The sequence below is a fragment of the Neophocaena asiaeorientalis genome, unplaced genomic scaffold (assembly GCF_003031525.2).
Source record: "Neophocaena asiaeorientalis asiaeorientalis breed wild unplaced genomic scaffold, Neophocaena_asiaeorientalis_V1.1 scaffold364, whole genome shotgun sequence".
NCBI classification, from domain to species: Eukaryota; Metazoa; Chordata; class Mammalia; order Artiodactyla; family Phocoenidae; genus Neophocaena; species Neophocaena asiaeorientalis.
Genome location: NW_020172457.1, coordinates 3,269,536 through 3,285,524, shown reverse-complemented (window position 1 = coordinate 3,285,524; position 15,989 = coordinate 3,269,536). Strand labels below are relative to the sequence as shown.

The 15,989-nt window shown below is 41.9% G+C and overlaps 1 protein-coding gene across 1 annotated transcript in view; it reads right to left on the bottom strand.

Annotated features, from left to right (window-relative positions):
• Window positions 1-4,376: 4,376 nt before the first annotated feature.
• CHCHD3 (coiled-coil-helix-coiled-coil-helix domain containing 3) overlaps window positions 4,377-15,989 on the bottom strand; it is a 282,681-nt gene continuing 271,068 nt past the window's right edge. Inside the window, exon 8 of the mRNA XM_024737982.1 lies at window positions 4,377-5,112. Within this exon, the coding sequence (XP_024593750.1) occupies window positions 5,089-5,112 (24 nt within the window). The 3' untranslated portion in view covers window positions 4,377-5,088. The remainder of the gene's footprint in view (window positions 5,113-15,989) is intronic.

The following is a 15,989-nucleotide window of genomic DNA, read 5'->3' as shown; positions in this document are numbered from 1 at the left end:
ATTTAAAAACCATTGTGGAAATTTAATTTACTTTGAAGGGTGCTATTCAAAGCAGACTGCCCTCTCAGCAAAGTAACAATGGCCACAGCCCAGTAAGGATCCTCGCAGGAGATGCAGAGACATGTAGGGGGACAGAGAGGTGAGGGAAGTCAAGCTTTTCGGCAAGGGAAAATCTTTGAAGTGTGTGGAGACCTCACCTTATCACACTCACTTCAAGAGGTTTGAAGCATTTCATTAAATTGAAGCACAGCTGTTTTCCATTTAGAGTTGACTTGGTTTGAAGGAGTTTCAGGGGCTGAACTTGACAGTTTCAATTTTCAGTTTCCAACTTCCTTAACTGAAAGTCATAAATATGGTGGCCACATTTCCTGAATCCAAATTGGGTTTAACACTGGGCCGTCCCCTAAAATACAGGGAATGCTTTCATGGTCTGGAGAAGGCTGAGGGTCTGTTTGGAAGGTTCAAGACAACTGGTAGGAAAAGCGGAAGACACTTTTGATTTGGATAGTGACTTTTGCTTTCTCCTCTACAGCAATTCAACTCTTTTTATAGAGGCTCTGCCAGCAAAACTGAGGCTGGAGGCACCAGGAGACACAAGATGAAAATTTCATCATCTTCATTCAAACATCAGCCTGGAGCTAGGAGAATGAATTAGATGGCTGGTCGTTTTTCTCCCAGTGACTGTTTTTTGGGTTTCTTTGAATGGAATTGAAAGTTCCTTAAGCTATCTGGTACTTTGGCCAAAATTCTTAGTGTAAGAGACCTTGTCAGATGAGTGAGGTGATCTCACTCCAGGTATAGGAGAACAAGTTCCCTTTGTCTCTGGTGCGTATCAAGTCAATCCACCATCCTTCACCAAGGAGTGCTCTCCAAGGTACATCGGGGCAGGAGTCAACCTCCTTGGGATACAAGGGTGGCCTCAAAGTTTCCTATTCCACCGAGCCTGGAAAATCACTGACTACTCCCATCTCACGTAGGGTATGGGGATGACAGTAAGATGGATATAGCTGCAGATCATCTAAATTGAAATAACTAAAAATGACTTCTCTCTTCGCATTATAGTGGACTCTGAATGACAGAAGCTGGAGAATGAAAAGGAGTTTATGGGGATAATGCCCAGTCCTTCTCTCCACACAGCTTGGAGCGCCAAGAGCCAGCATTCCATCTTACGAATAGTATGTCCTTATCCTCTCCCTTTAATTCCCTTTACATGGTTTTAGTCACTGTTGGCACCTCCGACACCCAGTAGGTCAAGGGAAGGAGAGAGTGAAAACTGAAAACTATAACGTTCTGAAGTCTTTCAAGGACTCAGCCAGACAAGAGGCTAAAACAAATGTCTAGCATACATTTTAAAATAAATTGTGGATGTGAATTAACCAGCCCACGTGTTGTTCAGACTAATGCAGGTATCAGCACCAGCATCAAGGTCTCCTGTTCTGGGGGTGGTTTGGATTGTGAGTCTCACAGGGTCCAAGTCCTAAGGCAACATTTCAGAAGGGACACCCACTCAGTAAATCCCACTCAGTAAATCCCCTGGGGCAAGTAATGGGAAACCATTTCTCTAATGAGGATCATAAACTATAGGAAAAATACAATCAAAGGCCACAGAGAACTAAATACAAATTTACGTCTTTTCCCAGAGAATTTAAAAGTTCCATTTACCGGGTTTACAAATTAAGAACTACAAACACAGAAAATGACCAAATGATAAGATGTTCTAAAAATATAACTAGTTTAAGAACTAGGAGCTTGGGGAAGAAAAGTAAGTATCAAAAATCTCTTGTTATAATGGAGAAGAACCAGAGCCGGCCCCTGGGCAGAGAGAAACCTGAGGGGAAGGGACTTGTTCCAAGAGGCAACAGCACAGAACTCAGAGCAAGAGCCCAGGATTCTGCACCCAAGACGATGCCATATGTCTCAGGAGGTGGGCCAGGAAGGCCAAGAAGGGTGAGAAAAGTTTAAATACACAGAAGAGTCTAGAGAAGGCAATAAAGATGGAGCGACTGCGGGGCGGAGGGGGGAAGCTGAGAAATGGATGAAAACTTGGGGAAGCCGTGACAAAGAAAACAAATATACATTAATTCACTCATTCAAAGTATTCGCTTGTCAAGAATTGTAACTCAAAGCAGAATCATCACAGACTCTTTCAACTGTTCAACTGCTCTAGTTCTTAAATCTTGAAAGGGTCACAACTCCTGCAGCTCACAGAAACGGGGAAGAGGGTAATCCTGTGGCTTTCTGATGAAAGCAATCATACCTGTGGGCTGAAAGACGTCAAACTAAGAACCACAGGTTCCCAACTCCTAAGCCAGAGAAGGTGAGGACACCTGGCCGCTTGTTTAGTTCGAAGCAAAACACCGGCAGCCTAGAGCTGCTGTAGAGAGAAGTCTCACTGGTTGACCAGCAGGCCACAAGCACCTGGCTTTTAGCACTCCACGTTTGTTATTAATAATGATCAGTCCGTAATTTTTTAAATTGTTGCACGTTGGCACGTTTTCTGTAATAAGTTATTGACTTTCCAAAGGGAGGACTTTGTGCTGATTTTGACCCCACTGTCTTCTGGAAGTTCACCAGACGTTAGTTTAGCGTTATAACATCTGACCTGCTTTCAGGATACCTTATTCTTCCTGGCTTCATGAGCTGAACTGTTGTGGTTCAAGGCGTGTTCTACTTAATGGAGATGCTAACTGATTGGAATATGTTACTCCCATGAGCCTCACAGATCACAACATTCTCCCCAAGCAGTTGTCCTGAGGTTAACAGTGACCTGGGCTAAGTTGTGATGCAATTAATAGGGAGATCTCCGAGGTGCAGGAAAAGGCATCATTTCACCCTTTTATTTCTCCTAAAGTGTGGTCTTTCCCGCTTGTGCCCATCATGTTCATCAGAATGAGACGTTAATAACAGGTGCTGGGAGAGAGAGGTCCTGACAAACCACCTCCCGTTTTCATGGATTTAACCAGCTTTAAATGCCTGACTCTTCAGTGCTTTATTTCTCTGCCAGCAACAAGACTGGCAGCCTGGGATGTGCCAAGTTCTTGGCTCTAAATTGCAAAGCAAAGCAGTATAGGAGGGAATCTGTGAGTTCGCTGATTTGCAAACACTACAGCCGGTCGCCATGTACACATTTGTTTTCGTGTACCTATTATTTCTCCCAGGCAGTTACCTGGATGCCTTCCTGACAGTGCCAGACTGTGCTGCTGCTCAAGCTACCAGCGCTTCCATCACTCACACTTAGACGAATGCAGCTTATTCTGCATCATTTAAACAAACAAAAAACGCTTTCATTAAACAGAATCACAGAGCCTTTCAGTAATTATCTGAGAAGCGTCCCCAAGGTCATTCAGAATCAACATCAGGTTTACAGGTGTGCCCCCAAGTGTCCACGAAGATGCCATTCAAATGGAGCCGACTCGGGAATCAGATGCGTGAGAAGCCAGAATGACATGTAAGGGGGCTGGTTGAAATTTTCCTGACACAAGTTACATTCATCCCAACTTTCTCTAAGTAAAAGACATGTGGATGTTCTTTCCATGCCCCCAGCTCCAAACACCAGTTTATTATAGTCACATACCCAACGACAATGGACTCGACCAAATGTATGTGGAAAGCATCTTGACTCTTCACCATAAGCCTACAAAACAGGTTCTTGCATTTCCCCTCAATTTACAGTTGAGGAATCTGAGGCTTAGTATGGTGGGGTGACGTAATTAGGTCCCCCAGGTGGTAGGTAGCAGAGTCACTATTTGAACACAGATGCATCTTATTCCAGAGCCTGTTATCTTAATTATTTTGCTAAATTATCTCCTTCTGTAACAAAATAAAAATGAAATAAAAATTCTACATGACAAAAGATATTCAGATGACATCACAGATCACTGGCATTCTCTTTTTCATCTATTTCCCAGAAAGATCTTTCCATTTGGTGTGAATGCTCATTTCCAACTTCCAGTGTTGAAGCACCAATCCTCTGGTAGAAAAGTGAGAGTTACAATCAGGAAGTTTTTCTTCTCTTTCCAATTTCATCAAGTCTCAGGGTCAATTTTTTTTTTTCCTTTTAACATTTTCCTAGTATTGCAGGGTCAGAAGTTCCTAACCAAGGTTATCTAATCTAGTGCTTGCTCCAGGCAGGATGATTTTGGTCATCCCAAAGAAAGGAAGGTTCATGCAATTTGTAAAGATCTTACTGAATGTTACATACCTGAGAGGCAAATTATAAGCATCTCTTGCCTGAGGATCTGCAAAGTGTGTTGGAGCGTTTTAGAGTAAAGGCACCACACAAATACAAATTAATAACAATATAAATCAACTCAATTCCCATAAGTATAACCATCTAACCTGGAAAAAACAAAAACACGCGAGGCCCCAGACTACAATGACAGTCTTCATCAGAAAATATATTTATTATTGATAGTGAGTGAAGTAAAGATGTCAGTATTCATGATAGACGAGAGGTTGCAGAAGCCAAGGTTGCCTTCATGTTGATAGAAAATGCCTTATTTCACTCATAATCAGAAACATTATTCCAGTAAAAGAGGTACATTTTCTCTCCTTTTTGTCTTCTTACATGATCACCATAATAAGTTAAAATAAAGTAGCTCTTATATAGTTAAGGGAGAAAAGAAAAAGAGAGAAACCCAACATGTCACAGCCTAGCCAATTCCACCCAGCACTGCTGGCCCGAGATGGAGGGGTTTGGCCTTCTCTTCTCCCCACCCCAGTGACCTCAGCCCTCGATCCGAACTCCCAGCTTTGTGGGAGGGCAGGTTCATCCAATGATGGAGCTTGGTTAGAAGAGGAAGTTGAATAGAAAGTCCACAGAAGGTGGAGAGGACTGCCTTTCTTTTTAATCATCATAAATGGATTTATTAACACTGTAGCAAGCCCTTGATGGCTGATCCCTGATCTAGGCCTTGGCTTTTCAAACTGTTGCTGATCAAACTGTGATATGCTTCTGTTGAATCTGCTCTCTGATGCTTCTCTTTAATGGTCTTCTCTTTAAATGAGTTGCTTTCTTACTAGGAAAAAAAAAATGTTCCACCTCTGGAATTAACGCTGAAGGAATTCTGCTTGTTCTAAAAGTTGATTTTATCCTCCCTTCTCAAGCATGCTCTGAAAGAGAAATAGAAAAATAAGATTTACCACCAGAAGGAGGGGACCAAAAATGGGCAGTAGCTATTTAGTACTGTTTGTGTTGTTTTTCAAAGATCTACCTCAAAAACACATATAGCAAGGCATATGCTCCCTGGTTTTGAAATATGACTACCTTTAATGAACACCATTGCTTAATCATGTATCATCTCCAAATGACCCCTCCCCCCACCATATCAAACTGAGCCCTAAGGGTGAACACGCCCTGGACTGTGAGAGTGGGGGGCATAGTGGGGAGTGTGCGTGCCGTCTCACTACCCTGGACATTTGGGGATGTGTGGGAGCATTTCTAGTGGCTGCAGAGACTGGGGGAAAGCTACTGCTAAGGGGGCAGGGGGTGGAGTGGGGCGGAGAGGGAACATCTCAACTGAAGACAAGATGCTCCCCCTGAAACCCCTGCTCACACTAGGCAGAATGCAGATGTTCCTGAACTCATAATGCTGGGTGGAGCTACACAGATCTAAGTATGTATTCCCAAATTACAAAAATGGCCCCTACATTCTATTTAGTTATTTGTGTGGGTGTGGGTGAGGAACAGTAGACAGGAAGAATTTTTTTTCCAGTTTTATTGAGAATTAATTACATATATCACTGTAAAAGGTTTAAGGTGTTCAGCAAGACGGTTTGATTTAAATATGTTCTGAAACGATTGTCACAATAGGTTTAGTTAACATCCATCATCTCATTTAGATACAAAAAAAGAAAAGACAAAAATTATCACTGTATTGAGAGCGCTTAGGATCCACTCTCTTAACAACTTTGCTATATCATAATGCAGTGCTAACTATAGTCATCATGTTGTACATTACGTCCATAGTACTTATTTATCTTACAACTGGAAGTTTGTACCTTTGACCACCTTCTTCCAATTCCTTCCTCCTACACCTCTCCTCCCACCCCCTGCCGCCTCTTGTACCACAAATCTTATGTCTTTGTCTATAAGCTTGATGTTTTGTTTTTTGTATATAGACTTGACATATAAGTGAGATCATACAGTATTTGTCTTTCTCTGTCAGATTTATTTCAGTTAGCAAAATGCCTTCAATGTCCACCCATGTTGTAGCAAATGGTAGGATTTCCTTGGGTTTTTTTTAATGGCTGGATAATATTCCACTGTCTATATATATACCACAGCTTTTTTTTATCCATTCATCTATTGATAAGCACAGGTTGTTTCCATGTTTTGGCTATTGTAAATAATGCTGCTATGAACATGGGAGTGCAGATGTATTCTCAAGTTAGTGTTTTTGTTTCCTTTGGATATATTCCCAGAAGTAGAATTGCTGGATCATATGGTAGTTTTATATTTAATTTTTTTAGGATCCTCCATACTGTTTTCCATAGTTGCTATACCAATTTACAATCCCACCAACAGTGCACAAGGGTTGCCTTTTCTCCACATCTATGCCAGCATTTGTTGTCTCTTTGATGACAGCCATTCAGCCATGAGGTGATACCTCATTGTGGTTTTAATCTGCATTTCCCTAATGGCTAGTGATGTTGAGCATCTTTTCATACACCTGTTGGCCATTCACACATCTCTGAAGAAAAAATGTCTATTCAGATCCTTTGCCCATTTTTTAATTGGATTTTTTTTGCTTTTGCTATTGAGTTGTATGAGTTCTTTATACATTTTGGATATTAACCCCTTATCAGAAACATGGTTTGCAAATATTTTTTTCCCATTCTGTAGGTTTTCACTTTGTTGGTTTCTTTTGCTGTACACAAGCTTTTCAGTTTGATGTAGTCCCACTTGTTTATTTTTGATTTTGTTGCTTGTACTTTACATATGATTTCCAAAAAGTAATCACCAATACCCAGGTCACAGAGCTTTGATCCTATGTTTTCTTCTAAGAGCTTCATGGTTTCTTACAGTTAAGTCTTTAATCAATTTTGAATTAATTTTTGTGTGTGGTACATGATAGGAGTCTAGTTTTATTCTTTGACATGTGAATATCCAATTTTCCCAGTACCATTTATTGAAGAGACTTTCTCCATTGAGTATTCTTGTCTCCCTTGTCAAATATTAGTTGACTGTACATCCTTGGATTTATTTCTGGGCTCTCGATTCTGTTCCTGAGGTCTATGTGTCTGTTTTAATGCCAGTACCATACTGTTTTAATTACTATAGTCCTACAGTATAGTTTGAGATCAGAAAGTGTGATGCCTCCTGCTTTGTTGTTCTTTCTCAGGATTTCTTTGGCTATTCAGGGTCTTTTGTGGTTCCAAATAAATTTTAGGAGTGTTTTTTTCTATTTCCATATAAAAAAATACCATTGGCATCTTGATAGGGATTGCATTGAATCTACAGATGGCATTTGGTAGTATTGCCATTTTTACAGTATTAATTCTTCTAATCCATAAACATGGAATACCTTTCCATTTATTTGTACCTTCTTTGATCCCTTTCATCAATGTCTCGTAGCTTTCAGAGTAGAGATCTTTGATCTCCTTGGTTAAATATATTGCTAAGCACTTTATTGTTTTTGATGTTACTATAAATGGGATCAATTTCTTTTTCAGAACATTCATTGTTAGTATATAGAAACACTACTCATTTTTGTATGTTAATTTTGTATTTTACAACTTCACTGAATTTGCTGATCAATTCTAACAGTTTTTTTTTGGTTGAGTTTCTAGGATTTTCTATATATAAAATCCTAGACAGAAAAAATTCTTAACTATCAGATTAAGACTCTAACTAGCTGGGGAAGGAGATAAACTGTCTCCATTCTTAGGAAACTATAAGAAGGCAAAAGTGATCCTTTCCCCTTCAGTTTTGAAATTACTCAGGAAGAATAGCTAGGTCAGGCCCAAGACTGCCTCTTATTTGTTCTTGCCTTCTTCCTTCCATCCCTCACCCTTCCAGCCACTTATTCACCCAGCTTCTTAACTGAGCTCCTACTAGGTACTCATTGTACTGAGTTAGGTGATATGGGGAAACCAATACACATGTTCATGGAAAATTAACGCGTAATACAGAGTAATAACTTGCTATTTCTAAAAATACATTTGCTAAATATATGTTAAAATTTTATTTTACTAAATAAGCACTACATGCACACAGTATAAAATTCAAGAAGAACAAAAGAATATATAGGACAAAGTAATTTTTTGTCTTTCTCCTATTTCCCAATTATTTGTGTACTCTTACAGAGAAGGTATTAGTTCAAAAGCAGAGTGGTGCTGCCTATTTCAGAAGAGGATAACTTTCTGCAGCTGGAGTGATCAGGGAAGGATCCTCAGATGACCTTTCACTATGGATAGAATATAGACAGAAGGTAGGGAGGGATGAGGGGGACAAGCACTGGTAAAGATTCAGAGGAGGGAAAAAGCCCAGTATGTATAGGATGAAGAATGCAGGAGAGAGACAGGCCTAGGAAGAGGAAAGGGTAGGCACTCAGCACGTTCCAAGGAAAAGAGTATAAAAAGGGCCCACTGTGAATGTCAGGCTGAGATACCTCCTTTTTGGCCACTGAAAAAACCTAGGAATACAATAAATGTCTTTAATAGGAAAATGTCATTTAGGAAGGTTACCCAGACTTCCTTAGCACAATGGATCCAATGGAGGAGAGTCTGGAGGTGGGAAACCGGGGAGGAGACAGATTAGAAACGAAGCTATGGAGCAAGAAATAGAGTCATAGAAAGACAAGGGAAGGAAAAAAAGCAGTGATGAGACCTTAGGTATGGTGACGCCTCTGACAGGGAGAAAGGTGGTGTGACCAAGAGAAACAGGGAAGTCAGTGGGAGGAGTCACCTTGGGAATGAGGAAGATAAATTTGGGGTTTGGGAGTCTGGGAAGATGACGAGACATCTCGGAAGGAAATGTCTAGAGGGAAGTTGCAGGCTTGGGAAACAGGTCAAAGGTCTTTAGAGCTAAAGATTTAAGGTCAGAGATGAAGAAAACAGATTGAAATAAAGGGGCAGAAAAGGAAAAGGAGAAAGACAGATAAGCATATTGGGTCACAGAAATACAGAATGAATAGCTTATCCTAAAGGTTATCCTAAGGTATTCATGATTTTACAGGCTTCTAAGAAGGCTACGTCCATAGTGCACAAAAGAAGAACAGATATAAAAGCAGACAAAGTAGTTTGTAGAGGACGCATATAGAAATGGTCAGAAAAGACAATGATGCAGTCAAGGAGGAAGGATTGAATAAATTAGAAAAGCTAGATGCATCTAGAGAAAACCGGAAAGACAAAGCAGATTAAGTGGAAGACTCCACTCAGCAGAGAGTCATCTTGTAGAACACCAGAATGTGAGGCTCCTCTCAAACTCATCTGTATTTGTTGGAGAATTTAAAAATCGAGCACTTACCATGTAAGTGTCAGACCAGGCAACGTCACAGTATCATTTACCCTCAGACCCTTGTGACTTGACCTGTGAAAGTCCAACTATGCAGACAGGAAGCTCTATAAACTCCAGATATATAGACAACCTCGCCACAACATTATTTATTAATACAAAACGGAAGTCAGTATAAAGCAGCTCTCTACACTGGGGCCACGCGAGGGCACTTCATTACTAAAGAAAATGATCACTTTGTGAGTGAGGCCACTTTGTGGGTTATATACTCGCTACTTACTTCAACATACCAATGGGAACTATAAGCTGTTACCTGCCTGGTCAAAACCAAATGGCTGTGCCTCATTCTACAATTTAGGTCTCATGGCTATAGTGACATCCGTGTGACAACACACCTCTTTTCAAATGTTGCAGAATAATCCGCAGTGACCACACATAATTAAAAGCAGCAGTTAAAGTGTTCACAAGGGTCTAGGAAATCTTTTTACTTTTCTCCTCCCTGCCACCCCAACCAAATATGGAAGGGTCATTTTCAGCCAGGCCATATAACGCTAAGAATGTCAGACTCTCATAAGAGAGAGGAGCTGGACTCTGGCTGCTGTGAAGATCGTGGGCCAGTCTACCGTGAAGACACTAGAAGAAAATTTTTGAACAAATATAAAACACAGAGAAGTAACTACATTCACAAAATACCTTGCTATGAGTATTAAAAATCACATCCTCAAAGAGAGCATGGCAGTTCACCTGATTCCTGGGTGACTCCCTGAAGACACGGGGGCAAGGCTGTGTCTCCCAGGGCTGGTCTATACACATGCTGTCAAACTGCACTCAGCTGCTCCCAATGGGGGCCAGAGGCGGTACAAAACCACCTCATTTCTGTCAGAGATATTAACAAACATCACGGTGAAAAACTTTTTAGATGAATTAATTGGTAAAACATTCTGTGTTTTTACTGTATCACAACTATGCAATAAAATCTGCCCAAATACAGGCCTAAGGAACTTTGGCTGGAGGGATCCTGAGGCCTGGCAGGGTCTGTATCAGTCAGTTTCCACCTACAGGTTCTCTTATCATCTCTGTATCGGTTCTGTAAGTCGCTGCTGTTGGGCTGAATTTCAACAATGCATAAATTTAACGCTGCATAAATTAACATAGGAAATTCCCCAAAGAATGAGGGAGAAGATTTACAAAATTGCTTCCTTCATTTGAGGAACTGCTAACACTTACTGTGGAGAAAGAAATTCCTAGCGTTTGCTCATCGTTCACGTACTGGGGCCTGCAGAAACACCTTTCATAAATGGCTGGGTAAATTAATAAAAGGAGAGAATGGTTCAGGCACCCACACTGCTCTTTTCCCAAGTCTCTCTCTCTGATTCCAGCCACTGAGGAAGGAAGGACCTGCAGCCCCCCGTGTCAGAAAGGAGCAGATCCCCTGGGGACCAGAGGCTGTGTGTCACTTCCATTGATTAAGACGATCTTAATTATTTTCCTCTAATATTTTTGTTATACAGTAATCTCATCAACTGTTTTTTGAATTACAGCTTTCTTGGAGGGGCGACTATCATAGCAGTGTGTCAGCTACTTGTTCTCTCAATATATTTAAGAGGAGTTAGGGCAACCCTGGATTGCTCACAACCATCATGACAATAAAAATTGGTCTTTTTTAAAAAGGATATCGTTCAGAGTGCTTGTCTCTGTCTGAGCTTACCCAGCATCTTACCAAGATTTCAAAGACCTAGTAAAGTTCGGTATGGAAGAAGGAACGCTTACAGGGGTAAGGTTTACAGGGAGAAAACTAAAATGGAAATACGTCCTGACATACCTGAGTTTTCACTAAGGAGGGACAGGAAAAGTGGAGAGTGGAAGAGAATGGAGCCTCCCAGGAGGAACAGGGAGTGAGAGACAGAAGGAGAAGATTGTAAGTGAGAAAGAAGGGAAAGTAATCAATAAATTCAATTTATGAGAAGCACAACGCATGCTTTGCCTGTGCGCCAAGTACTACTCCTGGCCACCTGAAAATCTGATTAGCTAACTTATTTTGTTTTCAGTATCTGTCTCCTCCCCCCACCAAGTGCTGTTCTTTATTCTTTCCACTTTGAAGGAAACGCAGCTTAACTTTTTTAGGCCTGGGTCTACTTTCATCTCTTCTTATAACACATGCTCTGTGTGATATTCAAATTAAGTTACAAGTAATTAACTGTTTATACAACTTGCTGTAATAACAGACAAAACACAAACATACTGCACTTCTAACTCTTGAAGCATAAGTACTAGAAAAGAAGTGCCTATTAAGAAAAATGAAAGTCTATTACCATGGTAATACTTCTATTGAACCTAGATTAAAAAAAAAAAGAAAATGCCATAAAGCAACTATTACCCGCAGAAAGCAGTTTAGAAAAGGATTCCTACGATGGAAGAGGCTGGGGTAAGAAATCTAAACTTTGGAATTTAGTTTGCGTTGATGTGACTCCAAATGCGAAGGGCAGCCCCACGGAAGGATGGGAAAGCTCTTCTGGACCGCTCAGGCTTCCTCCTGGGGATAAGCAGCCCAGCTGGGCGATTAATAAATGTCATTAGGTGGTGATGATAAAGAAGCCTTCAGACACAATAAAAGCACACTCCCGTGAGCCTTCCCAGAAAGTGAACCTTCTTGATTTATCTTCGCGCTCCTTGAAGGTGGGCATCTGTGTCCACCGGAAGCAATGTGCTTAAGGAGGCGGGCCTCTGATGTGGGTCCAGGGGTGGGGGAGCAGGGTGACTGGAAGCAGCAGAGCCAAGGAAGGGTCCAGTCACAGTTGTGAGCTGGTCAGGGGACTGTTTCCTCGGCTGGTGCCTCTCTCCTCCCAGGCCGGTGCTTTTCTCCCAGGAAAACCGGGTGTGGTCCCTCATCTACGAGCACCTACAGTTTCAGTGGGGGCAAGAGGACGGGAGAAGAGAACTTCTTTTTCAGAGACTCCTGCCCTCTGTCCAAGACATCTTCTGATTTGTTCCCGAGGTTGAGAAAGGAACTAGTGAGTCTGATCAGACCTCTGCAGGTGGCTCAGACCCGGTAGGCAGTGACCAGCAGCTCCGTATCTCCCGAAAGCGGGGAGCCTTGGCAGGACCTCTGAGAGGTTGAAGACCTCTCATGCAGTTCAGGCCAATGGGCTCCAGAGCTGTGGCTCTCAGACTCCGTGGACAGAGGTACCTGGGGAATTTGTTGGAAGTTCAGATGTTCAGGTCCCACCTCAGACCTGAATCCGATTCTTGGGGATGGACCAGGCATGTGCATTTTAAATAAACCCCCCAGGTGATTCGGATCACCCATGTCTGCGATCTGATGTTATAGGGAACAGCGTACTGCGTCTGGCATCACACTATCCTGGTCTGGACTCTGCCCCATCTACAGATCACTGAAATTCTCTCCCTGTTAATTTTTCCAAGTGAAAAGATGTGTTTAGGTTACAAGATTTCGATGTCCTTCTAGCTCTAACAGCTTCTGAGTCTATGAAACCATTTACATGGAATTTATAGCTCATCTGAAAACAATGATAAAGTACAGCTTGCTCTGGCACTAGGTTTTTCTTTCAAGAATTCTGGTTTCTAAAGTGACAGCTCCTAATATGTTTCCAGGTGCTCTTCATACTCAAAGAACACGGATGTACTTGAGCCCTGGTCTAACATAAACCCGAGTACAAGGGGTCAGAAAATGCACTGTCCTCAAGAACGCTGACACGTTCTGCCAGGGCAAATTCCTCTACAGGGACTGATCTTGAGGTATTCTATTTTGGAGGAAACCACAGACTGGAGGTGTCGTTTACATTTTTGAAATGAAGAGTTAGGTACACTAATCTTGGAATGGAATAACTTCATGTTAGGATCCGGCCTCATTTATCAAGGTCTTGACCCCATGCTCCCCTTTACAGTCAAGTAACTCTTTGTTCTCCTCAAAGAGATCAGCAGGAAGCACACAGACCTAAGTGGAGGTGACTCACTTATAAGATGTCCTCATTTCGGTCCTTCCTTTAGCTGAGCTGCTTGCCCCACTGCCCACCTGCTGATTTCATCCTTGGCTACAGTTTATCAGAGCCCACCTGGCCTCCATCATCTGACTAGAGCCTCCATACTCACCTCTGTCCCTTGGGCGTCTCCTGGGTCTGGCCCTTACTTTTAGTCCTGGTCTTTCCTTGGCTCTTCTGATCCGGCTTCCCGCTCCATCTCCACAATCCCTTACCACCAAGGGTCCGTGGCCCACGGGGTGGAAGCCAGCACAGTACAGGGTAGCCTAGGGCTGCCTGAGGGACGCAGCCTGCTTTCTCTAATGCAGTTTATCAGCCGGCGGGCTCCATTCTACCAGGCAGAACTGAGATAGCCATTTTTCACTTCAATGACTTCGGAGAAACTGAGAGACTGTTTTCACCCACTCCCAGTTCATTCTGCCACCCTGGCTTCCTCAGGGCTGTTGGGAGTACGAGCTTCAAGGAAAGACTAGGCAACATGCAGAGCAATCAGAAGTGCAGCTGTCTTTCTGGAGGGGAAGCTTAAGGCTGACAGCAAACTCTAAGAAGCAGAGGCACAGGCGCGGCTAAAAGCGTGGACCCCAGAGACGGGCATGAGACACTAAGGCTGCTGCTGCCGCCACCAAGAAGCCTGTGTGCGAGCACAGGTCACTATCCACACCTCCCCTCCTGGGAGCCTGTGCAGCCCGCCACTGCCAGGGTCCCGTGAACCAGCGACAACTTTCCCGGGAGAACGCACGGCGCGCTTCAGGCTGGTGCAACGTCCCGCCGGCCTCTGCTGCCACAGGCTGGCCCCACATCTGCACTCCTCCCTCCCCCACGCCCTGAGTGAGCCAGAGCCCCCGAGTCAGTTGCTCCTTTAACCCCGTCCTGTCTGAGCGAAGAACAGACGCCCTGCTGCGACCTACACGCAGAGGCAGGGCCAAATCCAAAGCTGAGCCCCGGGAGCTTTGCGAACAAAGAAGAGAAAGGGAAATCTCTCCCAGAAGACTCAGGAGCAGCGGATTAAATCTCCACAATCAACTTGATGTACCCTGCATCTGTGGAATACATGAGTACACAACAAATCATCCCAAATTGAGGAGGTGGACTTTGAGAGCAAGATTTATGATTTTTTCCTTTTCCTCTTTTTGTGAGTGTGTACGTGTATTCTTCTGTGTGAGATTTTGTATGTATAGCTTTGCTTTCACCATTTGTCCTAGGGTTCTATCCGTCCGTTTTTTTTTTTTTAATAAAAAAAATTTTTGCTAAATAATTATTTTTTATTTTAATAACTTTATTTTATTTTACCTTACTTTACTTTATTTTATCCTTCCTTCCTTCCTTCCTAAAAACACACAGCAGATGAAGGAGCAATATAGAAAACCACCAGACCTAACAAATGAAGAGGAAATAGGCAGTCTACCTGAAAAAGAATTCAAAATAGTGATAGTAAAGATGATCCAAAATTTCAGAAATAGAATAGACAAAATGCAAGAAACATTTAACAAGGACCTAGAGGAACTAAAGATGAAACAAGCAACGATGAACACACAATAAATGAAATTAAAAATACTCTACATAGGATCAATAGCAGAATAACTGAGGCAGAAGAACATATAAGTGACCTGGAAGATAAAATAGTGGAAATAACTACTGCAGAGCAGAATAAAGAAAAAAGAATGAAAAGAACTGAGGACTGTCTCAGAGACCTGTGGGACAACATTAAACGCACCAACATTTGAATTATAGGGGTCCCAGAAGAAGAAGAGAAAAAGAAAGGGACTGAGAAAATATGTCAAGAGATTATAGTTGAAAACTTCCCTAATATGGGAAAGGAAATAGTTAATCAAGTCCAGGAAGCATGCAGAGTCCCATACAGGAGAAATCCAAGGAGAAACACGCCAAGACACAATTTAATCAAACTGTCAAAAATTAAATACAAAGAAAACATATTAAAAGGAGCAAGGGAAAAACAACAAATAACACAAAGGGTAATCCTCATAAGGTTAACAGCTGATCTTTCAGCAGAAACTCTGCAAGCCAGAAGGGACTGCAGGACATATTTAAAGTGATGAAGGAGAAAAACCTACAACCAAGATTACTCTACCCAGCAAGGATCTCATTCAGATTTGATGCACAAATTAAAACCTTTACAGACAAGCAAAACCTGAGAGAGTTCAGCACCAGCAAACCAGCTTTACAACAACTGCTAAAGGAACTTCTCTAGGCAAGAAACACAAGAGAAGATAAAGACCTACAATAACAAACCCAAAACAATTAAGAAAATGGGAAAAGGAACTTACACATCGATAACTACCTTAAATGTAAATGGATTAAATGCTCTTTGGGTCACAAATCAAGCCTTGGTAAATTTAAGAAAATTGAAATAGTATCAACTATCTTTTCTGACCACAATGCTATGAGACTAGATATCAATTACAGGGAAAGGTCTGTAAAAATTACAAACACATGGAGGCTAAACAATACACTACTTAATAACGAAGTGATCACTGAAGAAATCAAAGAGGAAATCAAAAAATACCTAGAAACAA